Here is a 22149-nt window from a genome sequence, read left to right on the forward strand (position 1 = left end):
AAAACCAAACTTCTGATTGGTTTCCATACCACACGTGAAAATAATGTGAAGTCTGACAGACCTCCAGGTTCTGGTTTATATGTAGCAAACTCATCAAGTGAGTTTATCTGCTAGGACACTAAAATTCTCTGTTCTTATACTCACCCAAAATCTAGATATTAAGTACTTCAGGCATTCATTTAAGCATCACAAAGATCTTGAGGCAGCTGCTATGATTTTAATTTCCTAAAGGAGCCATGCCTGACACAAGTTTGAGGATTAGGTTTTAAACAGATTCTAGTACTCTAGCAAAATTGTGTTTATGCCTCAGTCTGCAATTCTTTTGGGTATTTCTAGTCTAGCCAAAAGGGGAGGGGGCAGTTAGGTCCTATGCATCTGACAAGAAAGAATGTTTCTAAAGAAAGTAGAAGTTCAGGCTTTCCAACAAAAAACAAAAACACTCAAAACAAATACCACCACCCCCAACTTTATACAAATATTATATTAAACATGAGAAAACTTTACTGTGAGGGTTGTAACAGAGTATTGGAACAGACTGCCCAGAGAGGTTGTGGAGTCTCCTTCCTTGGAGGTGTTCAAAAGCCATCTGGATGCAATCATTGGAAAGGTGCTCTAGGTGACTCTGAGCAGGAGGATTGGACTAGATGATCTCCAGAGATCCCTTTCAGCCTTGACCATTTTATGATACTGGACTGAGTTATCAGTTGAGGCTTTTTGCTGCTGTTGGCAATTTCTTGGGTATTGGGTTTCCAGCAGAAAAATTTTTAGAGAGAACATTTACACACACACACACACACACACACACACACACACACACACACACACACAAAAAAAAAAAAAAAAAAAAAAAAAAAAACAGTCACCAAGCTACCAAATCTGAAAATCCAGCAAGGATGTATGTGTTCAGTAATGAAGTGCCAACTCTTGATCCAGTTGTTGGATTTCTTTTCCTAATGTGTGAATTCTCTCCTTCTACTTTTCTAAAATGCAAAAGATCTAAATTCTACTTCTGTGGAAAGAATTTTGTTGGAGCTGTGTGTTTTCTTTTTCTTTTTTTTTTTCCTCCTCCATTAAAAATCAGTATCACTTTAAGTAGCAGTATAGCTTCAACAGCAAAAAAGTCTTTTTAGGAATCTGAGATTAAATTTGAGATTAAAACATTTAATCTCAGATTAGATCTGAGATTAAAACATTTTAGTGATGCATTATCCAAATAAAATTTAATTCTATGCAGCTTTTAGATTTGTTGCATTATTTCATTGAGCAAATCTTCAGTAATGTATCTAGTTGGAAGTCTGACACATCTTATGTTTTAAACTTTTAAGGTGAAATTGATCCTAAAGAGAGGATAGCACGACAGAGGAAACTGTTACAAAAGAAACTTGGTCTTGATATGGGTGCTGCAATTGGGATGAATACTGAAGACCTCTTCAATGACGAAGATTTGGACTATCCTCCTTCTTCAGTTTCACTTGTTAACAAACAACCTGTAGGTAAAACCTTGGGCTGTTTGTCTGCAATGGAATAAGTGCTTTATTTGTACTTACATATTTACAATTCCTTATGTTTTAAATATAATGCTCAGCTTTAAACATGGTACATTTTGGTTTGGCAACCATAGTTGCGCATTAGTCTTACCTGATCTTTAAACTGCTTGTCTTTAAACTGCAAATCATGGAGGGTGGCTTGGGGAAATTGAATGCTGGGGGTCTGAGGGCTTTTTCAGGACCTTCATTGTAAGAAGAGTTGACAAGGAATTTCTTTTTCAGACTCTTCAGGCTGCTGAGTTAATTGACTCAGAGTTTCGAGCTGGTATGAGCAGTAGACAAAAGAACAAAGCCAAAAGAATGGCTAAGCTATTTGCAAAGCAAAGATCCAGAGATGCAGTGGAAGCCAATGAGAAGAGGTATAACAGTGAACTGTTTTACTGTGATTTCTGTTAAGCAAGGATTATAACTTGACTTGTCTGTAAAACTTCCTACAGTATTTGCCTCTTAGTCTTTTACATGCTAATTACACTGATGGCAAAACACTTGTGCCATAGTTACTCCCAGAGAAGGGCTTAGCTTTGTAGGAATCTTGGAATAGTGGGAGGCTGCTCTTAGAAAATTCTGTTTTGTTCCTGTTATTGTATATGGCCTGAGACTATCGCATGAAAATGGGGGATTTATGAAGATAACTAAAAACTTCAGATAGAACTCTTCTATGTATGATGTTTCCTTCTTCACTGTGGTTTATACTGGTGTGTTATTGTACCTACTCTACTCTCAATGAGCAATGAACTATAAATTTAGAATCTTCTTCCCCCCCCCCTCCCCCCGCCCCCGAGGATTTTGGCATTTTTCTTTGAAAAGACTGAGAAAGATTGCAAATTTGGGATGGCATTCCGCTGTTGCCTCACCAGATTGTTACCTGTAACTTCTACCTATACAGTATATTTCAGAAGGTATTGATCAAATATGTTTTATATTCCTGCTACGTGTTACTGTTTCTGAGACCTCAGTTGTAGAAGTAATTACTTCCCTTAAAACATACTTTCAGTTCATAAACTTGTATTTGTTCCTTTTTTAGCAATGATAGCACTGATGGGGAACCAGAAGAAAAGAGAAGAAAAGTTGCAAATGTTGTCATCAACCAACCTGCCACAGACTCAAAAGCATTGGTAGAAAATGCTCCGGAAGAGGTATGATGCACTGGCTGTTGTTAAAGAATTGAATGACAATGTCTGCTAGAATCCTAGTTATTCTCACCCTGATTGAGTTTATTCTTTGCTTGTTTTAGTATTATGAGAAATGGAGGTGTAAATAACATCATTGCCAATTCAGTTTTGTATGTAATGAAGCAAATGTGCTTTAAATGGGAAACAGCATTGTGAAATAACACATCTAATCCACTGGTAGGAGTTTAACTCAAATGAACCTGAGGGCAGATTACAGGTGTCAGACTAGCATTAATCTTAAATGTAGGTGCTTTTGGATATTAAACTGTAAAACTGTGCTGAGCAGATAAAGATGATAAGAGATGACATTGAATCATAAACAATTTGATGTGAATGTTCATGTAAATTTTATTTAATCTTTGCCCTACTATAATTAGGCTTAATTTAGAATTAAGTTTTACCTTTAACGGAGGATTTGAATGACTTGGTGAAAAATGCACGGTTGCTTCACTAGACTGAAAATTTGAAATACAAGAAATGCTGTAGTAGAATACAACTGGTCCATAGAAGTTTGTTTTGAAGAAATTTCGTCTTAGTAAACTCCTTGTCCTTAAAAAGTAAGATTTTTCCAAATATAGTTTAGTAACTAAATTCTTACTTACAAAAGTAATTGGAGAATGAATTATGAAGGATTAATGATAGGAGAAGGCTGAGTAGCTGCTGGTTGCTAGACTTTTAAATACCTTGTCACATCTTTATGATGATGTGAAGTTCCTGAAGTTAGCATCTTTACTAATTTCCTTTCCATAGCCCTGTTCGTTTCCCCATCGGAAGTTTTGGGGATAATGGACATGCTCCTTCTGGTTTTCTGAAACATCTAATGCCTTTTGAAGAGGATGATGTTTATTAGTGGATCAAAGACACCCAATTTGCTTATGTTGTGTAATTTCAAAGTAAGATTTGCCTGATCTGCCTTTTAAAGGCAAAGTTGGTGAAGAATCACTGGGAAGGGTAAGAAGCTTTGCTTAACTTCCTAAATGTGGTTCTTGGAGGGAGACTGACTTCTAGAACATCAAAATTAGGCTAGGGAAGAGGTTATGTTACTAACAGACAAACTTCATAACCTTTTAATAGGCTCCAGTGCCAATCAGCAAACTTCTTGAAGTGTGGAATAAGTTGCTATATTTTAATTTGCTATTGGGCAGAACTGAATAATCAAGCCTTTGGAGGTCTTTGTTATCCTTGCTTATCTAAGTGGCATACAATTTAAGAAGCTTTCCCCTGATCAATGACTTCATTAATCTCATACTTTTGTTTTTAATGTGAATTTAGGCAAATGAATGGCCTCTGGAAAGCTTTTGTGAAGAGGTGTGCAATGATCTCTTTAACCCATCCTGGGAGGTAAGATTTATGTGCATTATTTTAAGGTGTAATTAAAGATAGAAAAAATCTAGAGTATAATTAAACACAAATAAAAAAAAACTGTAGGATTTATGAACATTTAGATATCAGAAACTCTACCAATCACAAATTTATGTAGTCAAGACGGTTCTGATCTTAGAGAATTTTGTTTTCCCTTTAAGATTCATTTAAAGGGGAAATGGAAATGTAATGTATACGTGAGTGGAGAGCAGGAAAGATCTTGATAGCAGTGAACATAAAACTTCAACACTTCTGTAGCTCTCATTTAGGAAAATAAAAGGACGTAAATCTATGGCTGAAAGAATTAAGCGGTTAATGGCTTGAATTTATCAAGAGCTGGAAGAGCACTGTGCAAGTCTACTGAAAATAGTGACATGTTTAATGTGAAGTTAGAAAAGGCAAAAAAAATTTCACTCTACTAAGAGGATAGATTACAAATAATTTTTTTCTTTATGGAAAACTATTTTTAAGAACAGTGTTAATTATCTGTTGCAAAACTATATTTGATTGCCTAGTTAACTTATTTTCAAGATTTGAAAATTGTTCTATTCACTCTTTCATTCAATTCTCTTATTCAATCGGCTACTTACTTTGATATCTCTCCTAGACCAGAAAAATGAAGTAGCAGACAATAGTCTTTCCTTGAGCAGCAGCAGATGGAAGTAACTACTGCCAACTAATATTCAGTTTTATTATAAAGTCTGTTTTGAAAGATTAAATGTTAACACCATGTATATCATGCTTAGGCATATTTATATCACAGGTTCAGTGATACCAAGTTGGCTCTGCTTATGCTGACCTCAAACTTGGAAGCAGAAAGATAGATCATATGCAGCAAGCCCAGTTATTCTGGGTCCAGAAAAAGGGTAATTATATTCATGAGGTATATCATTGCATCTGAACTAATAAGCCTTGTCTTTCTTGAAAATAAGCTAATAGCAAATAGCATTTGAAACTAAAGTCCACTTGCCCCCCCGCTATGGGATGCAGGCATTCTCAAAGCCTTGCTAGTACATTTGATATAAGGCCCACGTACATACTAAGGAACTAGATCAATACAGAATTGTTAGTATGGTATGTTCTTGGTGAAAACAGGTTAACCTATCTTAAAACAAATGTTTATAAAATCACCCTGTGGCAGCCCCTTGCTGTGCCTTGAGGTAGCCTGGGTGACCAGCTGCGGCTACTTAGCTCACTTATGGACAGCTGAAGTCAGGTGAGATGAATCCTGCTACTGTTTTTTTTTTTTTTTTTTTTTTTTGTACACTGATCTTTCCTGCTGCTGTTTTGCTATTTGCTGCATTTGCAGAGGCTTGAAAGTTTGCAAGCCAGGGAAGGAACACTTTGTCAGCTAAAACTAGCACATAAGCGATCTCTTGACATACAAACAAATGATTAGTGTTTTATGAGCAATTAAGATTTTAAGACTGGGTGCTGTGGCTGGGTTTTATCGGCTTGCTTATAGGTTTTACCAACAGCTGTTTAGCTGTGCATATGGAGAAGTATAAGCTTTTATACCATTGTGCTTCATCTGAGATGCTCTGATTCCTGGAGGACCTACTAGCCACTCATTTCTAGGAAAAAAGTTAGGAGAAAAAATTGTGAAATATGATCTTTAAGTACCATGCGTATGTATGAAGTACACTTTATAGCAAATACTGTGTAAATTTTGATCGAACCTGTGTAAAGGTTTCTTCTCCAGGAGAAAATGGTTCAAAGTTTTGCTTTTTCAACTGCTAATGTAGCTATTGTGCAGACTTTTCCTGGTTAGCCAATTATCTCTAGTTTGGTACCAAAAATACTGGAAACAGGTATGCCTTTAGCGCATCTTTCTACCAATGTGTGATAATTCCTGTTCTTTTTAGCCCGCAGGTGCTTTAATTCATCTAGTGCTTTCAACTGCTTATGCCTGGGAATATACAAGTGGCTGTAACTTGTTTTCCAGTATAACTTGTTCATTTCTAATTATTAGTTATTTTTTTTATATCTAGCCAAGTAAGGCAGGTTTGCATATACATGTGAGCTACACAGAACAACAATTCTCAAGAATTTCTGCAAATGTTCCAAAATACTGAGCTCTGTTTAGGAAATGAAATCTACTGGGAAGAGGACGGCTTTCCTCTAGCTTATAAATTTACTAGAAATAGTTTGTCTCTGAGCAGCCCTTTGTGCCCTTCCCTTCCCCCAAAGTCAAAAGTTGCAATGGTCTAGAAGCTAGCTGCCAGGGTATCTTACTTAGTTCCTGAGACTGGTACAAGCTGACTGTCATGCCCAGTAATAGAGATGGAGGCAACAGAATCACCTCTGCTTCTTGAGCCAGAGAATTCACTCTGTGTTCATTTGAGATGCTAAACTACATTTTGGATTCAGTGAAAGATGCCTTTGGTTTTAGACTTAGCTTTTTGGTATGTGTATTCTAGTTTTGCTTCAAATATGGAATGTTTTCCATGAACTGGGGCTTATATACTTTTGTTACCTGCTGATCCAGAGCTCTGGGCTTTATGAAAACTTCTACCATCATGTGATGTGTTTCTTGTTGGTTCTCCAAAAGAAATTGCTCTTTCGCAAAAAGGAAAATCTTCTCCAGTAGTTAGAGCAATGTGTATGTTCATCTCCTGTGGTTTTGCTTTTCTGGTGGTTTAATTATAGGATTTACATTTTTATACTCGTTTTCTTCTCTGCCAGAAGTATAGTCTGAGTTAGCAGATTTGCTTTTTAAGGTTTTGATTCATCCTGCACTTAAAACTGTCAGCTTTTTTTATATATATATATATTTTGAAAACTGATCATCGTAAGGTAGCTATAGCTACAACCATGCTTAGGAAATGAGTGCTTTGGAGGGTAGTAGTGTCATGACAATTAGTGTCGTAATATTTGTGCCAGTGGAGGTGAGGTAAAGACTCTTCCTATTTACATTACAAAGTAGATACCTAAAAACGTTTCTCCCTCTTTTTATATAAAAATTCAAATTAGGAGAGCTATAAATATTTTGATGCTTTTTTTAAACTGATGAAGGATTGATAAGGGTGATAAGACTTCATCCAGAAAAAACATGTCAGTGTATAATATCTCTGAAAAACTAGTGTTTTATAATGCAGCGAGGTAAAACTAAATGAAAACTCTCTTCAGCTATATTACTGCACGTCTGATAAGCAATTCTTAATATCTCTTATTTTCCTTTCTGTATAAATATTTCACAAATCTAGTGTCAAAAAATCCACAGGTAAAGCTTTTTATCTAATAAAACACTACCCTTTCCCACAAATTTATGAAGTACCATTAACTAAACCACTTGAAGCTGTGTAGATTAAGAAAAAAGTATAGATATTTTGAATTGCTTGCAGTGTTTTCAGTCTACCCAGTGTGTTTAAATATTTAGAAACAGAAAATAAACTGACTTATTTTTAATTCTTTTCACTTTTGTAGGTTCGACATGGTGCAGGTACTGGGCTAAGAGAGATACTTAAAGCTCATGGTAAAAGTGGTGGTAAAATGGGAGACAGCTCTTTAGAAGAGGTAAATTTCTAGTTCTGTAGATTTAATAGGTTTCTTAAATGTCTTTTCTAAACCTAATTTAAAATACTGAAGCTTTGCAAGCGGTGGATGATTTGAAAGGAATAGTAGACTATGAGATTTTCTTGCTCAAACTATATGGACTGCAAAACTATATCTGATGATGAAGTGTCAAATTCTCTTAAACACCTACAAAAACAAGCTACATATAAGCAGCTCTTAATATGTAGATTGTGTGTGTACATTCATTAAACTTCCCTACTAGAAAATGCTAGTTGCAGACCATGCTAAAGGCATGCTGAAACAAAATTTATGGTCTAAGTTCGTTATGTAACTCTAGACTTAGCCAAAGTATCTTGAGCTGTACTAAGCTGATTCTGTCAATCTATTTGCTCTCTTGTTGCAAGATTTAACTCCTGAAAAAGTATCTTGCTTTTAAATAAATGGAGACTGATATTTGATTTCCTGACAGTAATAACTCATATGGAATCAGGTTCCACTTCATACTGACTTTGCTGCTGCAAAAGTGGCTGGAAAGCAAAGACAAACTCTTACCTCCAGAACTAAATTTGGTTACTGCAGCTGCAGAGTTTCGTTGTGGAAGTTTATGATACAGATAGTGTGGAAGTATGAGGAGATATTTTTACCAGAGGTATATTGAGCCACAGTTACTTACACCTCGCTTCCAAGTGGAGCTGTATGTCTTCCTTGGAGATTGCAGAGTGGTTTAACCCATGTTGCAAGAATAGGGTACTCTAATAATTTTTTTTAACTATTTATGGAAAGAGACTGTGGCTTTTAGGTTAGCTTCAAAGATAGCCTGCATGTAGCAGGCATGGCAATAACTCTGACGTGCATGGGAGTATGAAATCTCTTAACATGATGAAAGCTTTTGTTTGTTAAAATGATGATTTTCAAGGGGAATGCTCACCTAGGAAAGCAGCAGAAATGAGAAAGCTGATGTCGAGTAGTTCAATCTACAGGGCTTCTGCTCTGAGTTACAAAGATACGGAGGTTCTAACCAACAGAGGCCAGGGCCTTGAGACGGGCTTGGTCTAAATTTCTGTGTTAAAACTGGAGGAAACAGAGATTGGAAGAAGGAGCCCCTTTCACTGGGGCTCCCACAGGTGTGAGAAATACTACTTCGTAGTTTGTGTGTAAATATTTTTCAAAAAAATGTTAATTGATGTGTCTAGGATACATTGGCACTATTCAGGGTGGATTTTCTGGATGACTGTGTGCGTTATTTAGGAGTAAAAGTTCCCATTTTCTTTATAGTGTGCTCTCCAGTCTCTCTATATATACTGTTTCAAAAATAAGCAAAAAACCTACTGTTTTTGACAAGCCAGGTCAGAGCTGAAAAGTAGTGTTGACTGCTCTGCATTGGCCATCTGTGCAACAAAAGATGATACTCAATCATTTTAAATACACATTGCAGTATCTTTAATATGAATTTAGCTATAGCGAGTCCTTTTTCAATAAATACAGTCAAGGTGTTCAACTTCTCTCTTTACAGATGATTCAGCAGCATCAAGAGTGGCTAGAAGACTTGGTTATTAGACTTCTTTGTGTGTTTGCATTAGACAGATTTGGAGACTTTGTGTCAGATGAAGTAAGTGACTCCGGATAGATAGATGAGCAGGCTTTTATGGGAGAGAACTTTGCAGCAGATGCGCTATGCTTTGTACAGGGCTACTGCATATGCCTGCTGTAACTGCATGCAGAAGCTTATTACGAAGTAGCTGATAAACGGATTTCCACCTTGCATAGCAGTTGTGCTCACCTGCCTTTACTCATATGGGTTTACTTCTGAGTGAGGTTTCATACAGAAATACTTGTTTCATCATTTACTTTATCCTAGGTGGTAGCACCAGTACGTGAGACTTGTGCACAGACTTTGGGAGTAGTACTGAAACATATGAATGAGACTGGAGTTCATAAAACTGTGGATGTTCTCCTGAAGCTGCTTACACAGGAACAGTGGGAAGTGAGACATGGTGGTCTCCTAGGAATAAAGTATGCTTTGGCAGTGCGTCAGGTAATAACTCTCATGATAAACTGAGGAGAGCTTTGGAATAGAAGCTCAAAAAAACAGAACAGAAAGATCAAAGTTGAGGATGTGCCTGCACAATGGTCAGATACAACAAGGCAAAATTGCTTGCACTGCAGTCTCATGTGGATTAAGATGTGTGAATGCATCTTTATATTCAGGTTGCAGAAATCTGCAGGTATATAGCAGAGTTGTTGTAGTGCTATAACTTTGTTAATAGTTACTCAGACAGAACAGATTAAAACCAGACTGTGCATATCTGGTTATGGTCCTACTTTTATGGGCTGTGTTGACCTAGCTGAGTGCTACAAGAAGTTTGATCTGTTCATTGTATTATTCTACAAACATTAGGCTTTGTTTTCACAGTTTTAAGCTAAAGTTTGTTAAAATCTAACTTAGGTTTTATTTCATGAATGGTAACTTTGAATATTTGAACTATATTCTTGGGCCTGTGGTTTCTGCTTATATAACAAACAGGTTTAGTCACAGACTCAATGTATCTTAATTGCTTGATTTATTGCACATTTTTTCAGTTTAAAAATATCTTTGATCATTTTTGGCAGGATATGATCAACACTCTATTGCCTAAAGTCTTGCCTGCAATAACTGAAGGTCTCCAAGATCTAGATGACGATGTCCGAGCTGTTGCTGCAGCATCTTTAGTACCGGTAGTGGAAAGCCTGGTTCACCTTCAGTCTCAAAAGGTGACTGAATTGTTTTCCATAAATTCTAATTGACAAGTTCACTTTTAATCTGAAAGAAGAAAATGTTCATAATGAGCACTTGCATTTTTTTTTTTCCTGATTTTGGACCATAACCCCTTGTGCTTGTTTGTTTAGGTGCCTTTTATTCTTAATACATTGTGGGATGCACTTCTGGAGCTGGATGACTTGACAGCTTCCACAAACAGTATCATGATCCTTCTTTCTTCCCTTCTAACTTATCCTCAGGTCCGAAAATGCAGGTAACTATTTTTGATTAGTATTGCTTCAGTATTGCAGGTTTGACTGTCAAGTAATTTCCAAACTGGAGTGATCAAAATTGCCTCTCAAATCACATAGCAAAGAAGTGCTTGATGTAAATCAATAATTTTACTCTAGCTTCTCCTCAGTGAAGGTTAAGACAGTACTTTACTTACCTTAAGTTAGAAACAGTCAGCAAAACAATTGAAAAGTAGTAGGCATTGCTTATATGGGGCTTTTATTTTGTTCATTTGTGTAGGAGATTATATCCTTTACTAAAATAACCAATCACATGGTGGTTCTGTTCACAAACTCCTTTTCATTTGTCCATTCTGTGTTTGAAGTTTGACAAGTGATGAAACTGATTATTTTAGAACAAATACATGTGCCTGTGGAGCACTGCTACTGGACTAGTACTAAAGAAAGCTACAGAGATGAAAAGTCACATCAATAGTACAGCCAGTTGTTCTATGACTGAAGATAAACAACAGATTGGATTAATTTGACTTCTATTTCAAAAAGGACAAGAGGGGTAGGGATAGGGGGAATCTGCCAAAAAAGTTACTGTAATGTTCACTGAAGAAAAACAGAGGGAAGATGTTTTTAAACCACTTTGCCCCTTTTTCTAAGGCAAGCCTTCCTCATTTACTTCAAATATTAAAATCTTGTATTCTAACAGATTAGGGCTTAATTGCTCAGGGCAGTAATTGTTAGCTTTTCAGAATTTATTTCAATTTGAAGACAATACTGAGTTCCTCTTTATTTGGAACTCTGACCTATTTCTCATGATTCATATGGTGAACTTACAGCATCTATGCAGAAAGTAGGTGCTTTATCACCCCCTTTGTATTAAAAACTCCGACTAGCTGATGTGCAAGTTCATACACAATAGAACTAGTTAAACAAGGTTGCATCTTAACTATGTAAAAATAAACTCATAACTGAAAACACTTTTCTAAATAATTGAAGAAGGAAGTGTAATTTAGGAAACAACGTGGAAAAGAGTAGTTCATTTAAACATTCATACTGTTGGTAAAAGAAAACAGTATTTTCTGCAAAATGACACTAACAAACTATTTCAACTTGATCTGACTTAAAAACCACCTAGCATATACAATAATACTTTTTTTTTTTAGAAGACTTTCTCTATCATCAGTAACAAACTTTTATTTGAATTAATTGTGTTTTTTCTTTCTCGCTGCCTCTACATTTTTTCATGTACCAGTATTCAGCAGTCACTCACAATTTTGGTCCCACGTGTGTGGCCATTCTTGCATCATACTATATCTTCTGTGCGAAAAGCAGCACTGGAAACATTATTCACCCTGCTCTCTACCCAAGACCAGGTAAGAATTAGTTACTAGTGTTGTGTTATGGTGTATATTAGAATCTTCTCAATTATTATATCCTTGTTTCAGAGCTCTTCAGCGTGGCTAACTCCAATTTTGCAAGACATGTTGAGACACATATTTCAGTTTTGTATCCTAGAAAGCAACCAAGAAATTCTGGATCTTATTCACAAGGTATTTGCTTGGCCTGTCACTTAGATCTGTGCAATTTGTGCATCTAGTTCTTTTATATCCTCCTTTTTGTGCAGATAAGAATAGTCTGTTCATGTTTATTTTGTATGGCTATGAGATTTTAGCATAAACTAGAGGGAATAGGATGGTTCCTAGTACTGAATCAGCACATCTGTGATGTTGTGTAACCACAAACTTGTTACATCTTCTAATACATTTCTTTCCAGGTATGGCTGGAACTGTTAAGCAAGGCATCTGTGCAATATGTGGTTGCAGCTGCTTGTCCATGGATGGGAGCCTGGCTCTGCTTAATGATGCAGCCATCTCATTTGCCTATTGACTTAAACATGTTGTTAGAAGTGAAAACCAGGTCAAAAGTAAGTGAAATAGAGCCTCGCAGACTCTCCTAGGGAAAGGAAGAAACTGATAAGCCAGACACTAATAATAGAGAGCCTGCTTCTGAAGGGGTTAGAGCAGTGGTGTTGCCACTCTGCAAATGTGTGTGCGTAGGTGAACCTCAAGTCCATAGAGGACAGTAGTTCTATTAACTTTCTCTCAAGTTACCCATGAGAATTCAGTTCTATTATGTAGTGTGCTCTTTGTAGATCCTTTCTTTTATAAGGCTACTTCTAGGTGGTTGCTTAGCTACAGTAACTTCTTCAACTTCTGTTTGAAGAACTGAATTAAGTCTAAAATCATTATTTCTGAGAATGTGCTGAGTGTTTATCAGCTGCATGTTGAAGATTAGCTTAACGTTTGAGTAAAATAACCACATTGCAAGTTTAATAGGTCAATGGAATAATAGTGGATAGATTATTTATAAGGATTAACTACTTCTAGAAATCTGTTAGCTAAGAAACATTCTGTATTAGTCCAAACTTTGACAGGTATGGTTATTGAAACATATATATGTTATGGAATGTGAATTCCTTTCTCTTACAAACACATTTACTTTAAACCTCTTTCAAATTTATGCTGTAGGAAAAAGCAAGCACTAAGCTGCGTCAAGGTCAAACCCAGAGTAAGGAAGTGATTCAGGAATACATTGCTGGGGCAGAGAGCATCGCAGAAGATCCAGCGACCAGAGATTACGTTGTCATGCGAGCTCGGATGATGGCAGCAAAGTCAGTTTACTGGAAATCTGAAAAAGATGTGTTTAAAAGCAATGTCTCTTTACTGTTAAAAAGTGTTTTTGCTAAAAATCTATATGTAATTTTTTGGGGGCATCTTCATTTTTTGAGTTGTTAGCTGCTGAGTAATTATAACATTGGAGTAACAGTTTTCTCCTTTTGTCAGGTTGCTGGGAGCACTTTGTTGCTGTATTTGTGACCCAGGTGTAAATACTGTTACTCAAGAAGTAAAGCCAGCTGAATCACTAGCTCAGCTACTGCTCTTCCATTTGAATTCTAAATCTGCCTTGCAGAGGATTAGTGTTGCATTAGTAATCTGCGAGTGGGCAGCCTTGCAAAAGGTAGGATGTTTTTGCAGCAAAAATAAATTTGACTTACTAACTTAATCCACAGCTTGTCATCCACTACTTTAGTTTGAAATAAAATTTCAGTAGAAAAGTTAAAATGATATATAAATATCAAAACAATAATCTTTAATAGTGAAACAATAGAACAATAAATTACACTGTTTAGGAGCTAAAAGCCAACTGTCAGGACTATGAATTGATAAATATGTTCATATTTCTATACAATATGTCTATTCAAGATTTGTATTGTCAGAGGTCAACACTTCCTGTTTCTGTGTCTGTTTTCCCAGTGTTCACTCACTACTTTTCTGGTGGTAGACAGAGGGTTTTGTTCACCTTTAACAACCTTGGTTAAAGTTCATGATTCCCCTGGAAGCTGTTTCATCAGCTAAAATCCATTATTTCTTGCCCAAAACTTGAACAACAGGAATGATGTGATTACTAAGAAATATGAATTACATGTCTCTTTCTGTTTTCAGGAATGTAAAACGGTGGCCATCTGTGTGCAACCTCGCTTACTTGGAGTCCTTTCTGAACACCTCTATTATGATGAAATTGCTGTTCCTTTTACACGAATGCAGAATGAATGTAAACAACTCATCTCGTTGTTAGCTGATGCACACATTGACATTGGGAACAGAGTAAACTCTAGTGTATTTACAATAGATCAAGCTAATGAGCTCGTAAGTAGAGGCATGCGTACCCTTCATTCAAATCTAGTCTTGTCTTGAAAGACATCCAGCATAATTACTCAAAAACCAGGGGGTTTTTGCGCTTCCTTTGACATAAGTAACAGACATTTATTCCTCTGCACCTCTCCATGCTGTTTCGGCTACACCAAAAATAGCTTACTACTGAGTGCAATAATAAGGCATCTTGATTATTGCATGTTTTTACAAAAGATAATCATTCTGGATCTGAAGATTTCAGAAGATGCATACTATAGCTACCTGCTATTTTCTGTGGTTGCCTTCTGTACTTCTTTTCAAGTGTGTGGGAGGTGTTTTTGTGTTTTCTTGTTTTATGAGCACTAAACCTGTTCTACCTTGTAATGTCGGTTTCTACCTTGTAGTATCAGTTTCAGTGAGTTAGATGGAAAATCAGCTGTGGTCCTCCTTGCTGTTCCTGTTCTCTGCATCCCTTGGTCATTCCAGTCATCAAGGTCACGTGCAGTTGAATTGAGTTATCTATAGAATAAAGTATTTTGCCTACATTCCTTGTTTTAAGACATGTAACTGTTTGAGTAAGCACAGCTGGCCAAGCAAGCCAGATGTTTTCTTTTGCCATTGGTAAAAATATAATAATCATAAAGGGCAGTCTCTTGCCTATACATCTTATCCATAGTGATCTTTTTAGTTCTGGAACAATGAAAAAAACAGCCATAGCATTTGACTTCACAGCAGCCCATTAAAATGGCTTATTTTACTTATCAAAAAATAAAGGGTTTATTAAAAGATCCTGTTTCCATAACAAAAAATGTCAGGCAGACCCTTAAATCCTCATTGGTTTTATATTTTATCCAGGACTATTGTCAGGTTAGTTAACCCACAATTTCCTAAGTCATTCTGTTTTTCCTTAATGCAAATAGTAATTTTCCAGTATCTAGAATATCCTTCGGTATTCCAGAACTGTTAAATACTAACCTGGATAGGTCAAAGAACCTAAATTGTGAAGCATAATTTGGTGTGAGAGGTGAGGGGATAATGAGTTAAAATCCTATCCATAGTAGTAATTTCATGCATAAACATGGATGATCTGTTTCTAATGAAAAGCAAAACTGAATTAGGTAAGAATCACTTTCAGAGCTCAGTCACTCTGGGTGCTTGCATCCCTTTAAGTATTGTATTTTAATATTTTACATTTGTTAAAAATGCTTCAATGGCCACCTTGAACAACAGATGGGCTGGAGAGTATGTTATTCTGATGTGAAAAATGACTTAATTTCTTTGCCTTCTCTCCCTCCCCCAATGCAGCACAACCTTATGTTACAGCAAAGGGGTAAAGATTTCAGTAAGATTTCTATATTCAATGTCTGGTAGTAGACTTAAGTCTTCTAGGGTATCTTTTTGCTGCTTTGGATTTTTGGTGTTTATTTCTAAAACAGATGCAGTATCTGTTAAAAGTAGAAATACAGAGAAAGTTATTCTTTCTAAGAAAGCAAAGACAATGCAATGTCTTTTTACCTGTTCAGCTTCAGTTAAGCCAAAAGAAATAAGTGTTTGTTCTTTATAGTTGACTTGGGGTTCTTTAGTTCATTCAACTCTTTGAATATGAGGGGGGAGCCTCGGTTTTCTCTCTAAAATATTCTTCTGGAATATTTTATTCCAGATTCTTCACCTGGAACCTTGATCTTTGGGAAGTGTAGTGCTTCTGTCTTCCTATGATCAGAATGGGATCACTGGTCCTTAGACAATGACCAATTCAGTGCTTAATAGCTATCTAATGCTCAGTTTTACAAAGTTACCTAATATCTTATGTCAAAATAATTTTGTACTAAATCATATTATTTGCTTGCCTGCCACACAAGGACAAAAATGCATTATCAAACCACAGAATTTGAAGGAAAAAATTGTGTGTGCAGGCTGCAATATTGTCTTTAATAGGCTAGTTGGGTTCTGATAGTTGAAGGACATGACCACAACATTTAAAGAAGAATGAGTGAATGAATAAATAAATAAAAAGTAAAAGCTCACACTAATCTTCTCAAAAGCTGCCATCTTTCCTACACGTAAGAGCCTGTTTATCCTATTGTTAGAGTAAGGTCAGCATTCCATGATAGCATGTTGCTTTTAACCCATTTCCTTTGACAGATTTAAGCAACAGCATTTGGCCAGTTTCAGGGTGGAGGTGAGGGGAGGGATGAAGCAAATTCTGCTGCAGCTACTGTATTTTTGTTTGCATGCCCAGGACCTTGCACATCCTTTCTATCTTGTATTAATTTATTTTTCTTTGCTTATCTATCTTGTGCTTATCTATTAGTGAAACAGCGTATGTGGATTTATCCTGTGGCTGTAGGGCAATCTAAATCTGGGGGACTACCCAACTGATCTCCTTTTTGGCTTTGGAAATCTAGTCCTGAAATGGGTGTAGCATGTCCCGTTCTCCCATTGAGCTGCAGTTCATGATTCCAGAAACTGCATTTCCTGTTACTCGCTGGAAAAATGAGATGAAAATATCTGGCTGAAGTGACTCATGTTCTGCTGTGCAAACTGCAGTGTTCAGAGAATATCCGGTTTCTACTCTAAATGAAAGACTTAACTTTTCTTCCTTCTTTTAGGTTACTTCTGTTTTCAATGAAGTAACATCATCCTTTACTCTGAGTCCTAAAATTCTACAGCAGTTGGATAGCAAACGACAGCAAGTTCAGATGACTGTTAACGAAACAAATCAAGAATGGCAAGTGTTACATCTGCGAGTCCATACTTTTGCAGCATGTGCAGTTGTGAACTTGCAGCAACTTCCAGAAAAATTAAATCCTGTTATAAAACCCTTAATGGAAGCTATTAAAAAAGAAGAGAATACACTGGTACAAAATTATGTGGCTTCATGTATAGCTAAGTTACTTCAACAGTGTACGCTAAGGTCTCCTTGCCCCAACTCAAAGATTATAAAAAATCTCTGCAACTCCCTTTGTGTGGATCCACATCTAACCCCATTAGCAGCATGTCCTGCACAGCCTCAAAGCAGCCATGAAAATTCAAAAGGTATGATGTCTTAAGACTGTCAGGCTTAAAACATACCTGTGCTTGTTTCTGAACCGTTAAAAACAAGTATTTGTATGAGTCTTGCTTTTGAAGTATTTTTGTAATGTCAATAACTGATTTTTTTTTTTATTAGTAAACAAGTGAATATTGTTATTTTATTCAGTTATCTCTTACAACTGTGCGATGTAGCTTAATGGTGGGCTTAATTTTCAGAAATGTTCTATATGAAAGACCTTTGTTCCAAATTTCAGTTATTTATTGTTGTTGAGTTATCACTTACGCTTTCATTTTATCTGTGTTCTGTATGAAGCTTTTCATTGAACGTGGAAAGCAGAGTGGCTTGTTAGTGACTTGCTTGTGGCCCTTCCCCATGGAATGTATCCGACTAGAGTTGTATTTTGTAGGCTAATTGTAAGATGACAAGAGATGAGGATACTTGGGACAAAAAAACCTCTCATGCTATGGTCATGCATCCTTTTAAAAGGATACATATTACTAAAAATCTACTAATTGAATGACCCAAATTACGAACTTGATACTCTTATATATTTTAACCAGTGTTAAGGTTTGACCCTTATACACTTTTTCTTAATTGAGCATGCTCTACTTCATCTCAGAGTAGAATAGCACATGTTTGATCAAAATTAAAGCTGATTAGTATAAGTAGAAATATTAACAAGTGCGTTTTAAGACATTGATGGCATCTGCTTTTGTTTTACTGTAGAAGTTTTGAACTACTTTAAAAGAAAACAGATTAACCTTAGGAAACCTTTGCAAAAGCTATACTGAAAACAGCACATGTTCTATTTGACTGAAATTCTACTTGTTTCACACTTAATTAGAATTCATGTGGCAATTTGCACACTTAAATTTTCTTGCCATGTCTCTAATATGCTCTTAACAAAGTAACCCTACTCTTTATTCCCTCTGTTCCTGAGGACAGTGACATTTACCCATCATTTATAAAGCAAGTTAAGATTTGCAAATGACTTGCAGGTGGTTGTGACTTCCTCTTACATTTTATACAGTAGCTTAAATTGTCAACTTCCCTCTTTTCCTTTTAGGACCCAACTCTGATAAAGATGGAATGCATCATACAGTTACTAAGCACAGGGGAATAATTACGCTGTACAGACACCAGAAAGCTGCTTTTGCCATCACAAGTCGGCGAGGTCCTACTCCAAAAGCTCCAAAAGCCCCAATTGCAGATCTCCCTACTGGCAGTAGCGGAAGTATTCCTACCGAGCTCGATGAGGTAAAGTTTGAAAACTTCAGTCTGTACTTTCTCCCTCACCACTGCCTTTGTTAGCGTTCAAATTCACTGCAGCGAGTAGCATTATAATACACCTGTCCAGGGTTTTTTGTGAGAACTGAGCTCAGATAAAATTCCATGAGGCAAGCAGCGTATGCTAGTTATGGATGAGAACTTGTTTTGAATCTTCAAAGTGTCACTATAGAATGCTAAATACTTCAGTTAGTACAGGGTATGAATATCTCAGTGTAAATCCCTGCAAGTGGATTTACAAACTGCGTTATGATTGTGTCCTGATACCAACGCTAATGTTGATTGTCTTGATGCACAATGGAAACTCTGAGGGATCAAAAACTGCTCTTGAAATATGACCAGCTTTAGGATGTACCTGACTTTTACACTTGATATGCTAAACTTTTTTGTCACTGATCTATTCATGTAAAACTTCAGAATGTTTCAGTAAGTTCCTAGTTGGGACTGTGATTCCTGAAGTGTGTTGGATTTTGTTCTTATAACACTACTCTCAACAACTTGTTTAGTGTGTGTGTGTGTGTGTGTTTTTTAACTGGTGACCCACTACAGAAGGGGTGAAAAAAGGAATCCATCTGCTAAGCTGGCAGTCAGTTAAAAAAAACTTTAATTTTAACAATTCTAGTTCATAATTTCAGTTTAAAATATCTTCAATGGTCATGACCAGGTCTTGTTTTAGTAATCTGAAACTGGATTTTGTAATATGATTAGCTATTTTATTCCCTTACAAACATTGCCATCTAGGGAAAGGTCCTGATAAGCACTGTTTTTCTACACAATCCAGTTCTCTTAAATGCAGTCCTTTGTTTTTTAAAAAAAAGGGACTTTTTGAATATCCACCCCAAAAAAAGCCTGGAAGCAAGTTAAACCTAGCTCTTCCTAAGTCTTTGAAAATGAAGAGGAGGAAACACATGCTTAGAACTTGAGCAACACTGAATTGATAAAGTGGAATAGGTTGTCTGGTGCTTGGATACAGCTCTGCAGATTTTTATGCTTCTGAAGAGGATGGGAGCAGGAGAGGGGCTGAATAACAAATACAGTATTGCTTTTGGAAACGTTTGCTAACATGTTGCGGTTCTTGGGTCCCCTGTACTGCGAATCTCTGAGGTTCTGGAATCATTGCAGTTGGAGAACTTTTTGTTGAAATGAATCTGTCATCTTAAGCTACATTCCCAAAATAGTATTTCATAACAAAAACCCTCAACCTTTTAATGAGTTACTTCCTTTATAAATAAATGATAAAGAAAAATCAGCTAGCAAATGTGTTGCAGGAAGCTTTAAAAATAGTAAAATCAAATGCCTGTATAACAATGTGAGCATGCTTGAGTATCTTTCAGAATTATCTGGAGAAGCCAACAGTATGTGGTGTGGTTTGTTCTCCCTTCCTGCAAAATCTAAATCTTACAGTTTTGAGCTTATGCAGCTTGTGGGGGGGGGGGGGGGAGAGTGGGGGGCGACCAATTTCTGACTACAAAAATACCTTTTTCTGAGGTTGATTTTTGTTAGTAATCTGATAACACTCCTACCAAATACTATATGCTTCTATTCAGAAACTTAATTTTGATCATCTTATATATCTAATAAACAAAACTTGCTTGAAGAAACAAAACAGGCTTCACTCTTAGATGTATCTGATGTCACTACTTTGTTATGTTGTTGAATTCTAGGCTCAGAAACCATATGTTGTACAGAGAAGAGGAGCTGAATTTGCCTTATCAACAATAGCTAAACACTTTGGTGCTGAAATGGCAACAGGATTGCCGCATCTTTGGGATGCTATGGTTGGCTCATTAAGGAACAACATTCACACAAACAATTTTGGTAATTGCAATTCTGATCAAGTTGGGGGTCAGGAGGGCTGGTGGCATTATGTTATCTTAAACTGAACACCTTTTCCTTTCTCAACAGATCGGAAGTTTTTATTGGAAAAAGGAGATGGTCCTGCTCAGGAGCTTGTAAATTCTTTACAGGTTTTTGAAACAACAGCAGCTTCAATGGATTTTCAGCTTCATCCTCTGGTAATCGTAATCCAAAGCAGTTTTTGTGTGAGGTGTTTCAGTCTGCCCTTCTGCTGTTCTAGATCTTTGAGGTTTTTGAGGCTTGGGGGGATTTCTTAGACCTTTCCCAAACTCTGATCAAGCCATGTTTTCTTTTTGCACTTGATAGCCTGCCTGTTCTCCAAGACCTGTATCCCAGTTTTAACAACTGAAGACATAGCCTTCTGTTCAGCAGTTTGCTGTTAAATGTTTCAGAACTGATTTGGTGTGTTCTATGGGATGTTAAATTCTGTATTTGCTTATGCTGAGAATAAACCACAAGGAGCAAACTAACACTTACAATTTAACTTGACTTACACTTCTCTAAATGAGATACTGAAACGTGATTGTGTCCAAAATTCAAATTATGGTACTACTTAATGCTATTGTGCTGTGTTTCAATAAGCTTCTCAATTCTGTTATATTCTAATTCCATATTTTCTAAATTTGGAGAGCAGACTGATTATATGAGGATGCCTTCTCTCCATTGCTGAAACTTATTGTGTTAGATTATTACCAAAAACATTATGCTGTTCTGATGTGGCTGACTGAAATGGGTTGATTTCTAGTAGACTGACATGTAGTTTGCATAGTCAGAATGGGGAAAATGTGTAGTATTGAAGGCTACAGTTACACAATCTGACTGTGTAATGGGTTGAAGGAGATCAGAGAGGCTCCCTGCAAAAGTAATGCAAAAATGAGAATTCAGTTACTTCCAGAGAGACCAGATAAGATGCTTGTTAAGACATGATTCAAAGGCTAAATGTAATAACTGTTTTTTGAACTGCTAATTGGGAAAATATAGTTCTTTAGTCTTAAGCAGTGTTTAGTTCCTAGTTTTGGATTTATGCTCTGTAAGAACAGCAGTTCTCTACCAGTGTTAAAATGCATTTAGAGTTCACATCCTTGCGTGAGCAACTAATAACCTTTAGTTTTCCTCATTTTCCTTTTTAAGTTCCCTGCAGCAGACTATTGCACTTAAAGAAACTTAAGAGGAGCAGACGAAAGAATGAATGTGTTCAGGGTAGTATGATGACTACTTGAAGATAACCTGACAGAAGTGTAGAGCAGATATTTACTGTTTATCAGAAAAGAAAATTTGAATGAAAGTAGAATGATGTGATAATAAAATGGCAGGCAAAATGAAACAGATAAAGGTGTAGATTCTTCAAACACACCACTATTCAGTGCAAAAGATTCCCTATTTTCTGTGGCGGTGGGCTCTGAACTAACGATTTCCACTCAGGAAGCTGGAGTTACTTTTGCAAAACCGTTGTATCAGCTGAATATAAAACAGTGGTCAAGAAGCCAACAAGGAGTTAAAGAAACAACAAGAAAAACACCATTACAGTTGCATCCTGAACAGTTTTCAGTACCAGTCCATCTAAAGGACTGTATTTCAAAGTAAATGTAGTAGCACTGCAAAAGGCAGAGAAGGGCAACAAAGGATGTAATACATGAAAACGCTTCCATGCAGGGAAGAGGTAGGACAGAACCTCATCTGAAAAGGAGATGAGAAAGGAT

The 22149-nt window shown here is 36.5% G+C and overlaps 1 protein-coding gene across 4 annotated transcripts in view; it reads left to right on the top strand.

The window, feature by feature from the left end:
* Positions 1-22149, top strand: part of BTAF1 (B-TFIID TATA-box binding protein associated factor 1) — a 53395-nt gene that overhangs the window by 16306 nt on the left and 14940 nt on the right. Inside the window, exons 5-23 of one of the 4 annotated variants that reach the window (XM_062580075.1) lie at positions 1326-1489; positions 1770-1906; positions 2572-2683; positions 3992-4060; positions 7508-7597; positions 9111-9206; positions 9456-9632; positions 10208-10348; positions 10484-10608; positions 11832-11952; positions 12025-12129; positions 12354-12503; positions 13108-13250; positions 13423-13597; positions 14083-14286; positions 16881-17307; positions 18372-18562; positions 20257-20410; positions 20498-20607. In XM_062580075.1, coding sequence (XP_062436059.1) covers positions 1326-1489; positions 1770-1906; positions 2572-2683; positions 3992-4060; positions 7508-7597; positions 9111-9206; positions 9456-9632; positions 10208-10348; positions 10484-10608; positions 11832-11952; positions 12025-12129; positions 12354-12503; positions 13108-13250; positions 13423-13597; positions 14083-14286; positions 16881-17307; positions 18372-18562; positions 20257-20410; positions 20498-20607 — 2891 coding nt within the window. Of the gene's footprint in view, positions 1-1325; positions 1490-1769; positions 1907-2571; positions 2684-3991; positions 4061-4864; positions 4948-5258; positions 5298-7507; positions 7598-9110; positions 9207-9455; positions 9633-10207; positions 10349-10483; positions 10609-11831; positions 11953-12024; positions 12130-12353; positions 12504-13107; positions 13251-13422; positions 13598-14082; positions 14287-16880; positions 17308-18371; positions 18563-20256; positions 20411-20497; positions 20608-22149 lie in introns of those variants that run through there. The other 3 variants (XM_062580076.1, XM_062580077.1, XM_062580078.1) reach the window with 3 other exon arrangements.

This window comes from Rhea pennata, chromosome 7, assembly GCF_028389875.1.
Source record: "Rhea pennata isolate bPtePen1 chromosome 7, bPtePen1.pri, whole genome shotgun sequence".
NCBI classification, from domain to species: domain Eukaryota; kingdom Metazoa; phylum Chordata; class Aves; order Rheiformes; family Rheidae; genus Rhea; species Rhea pennata.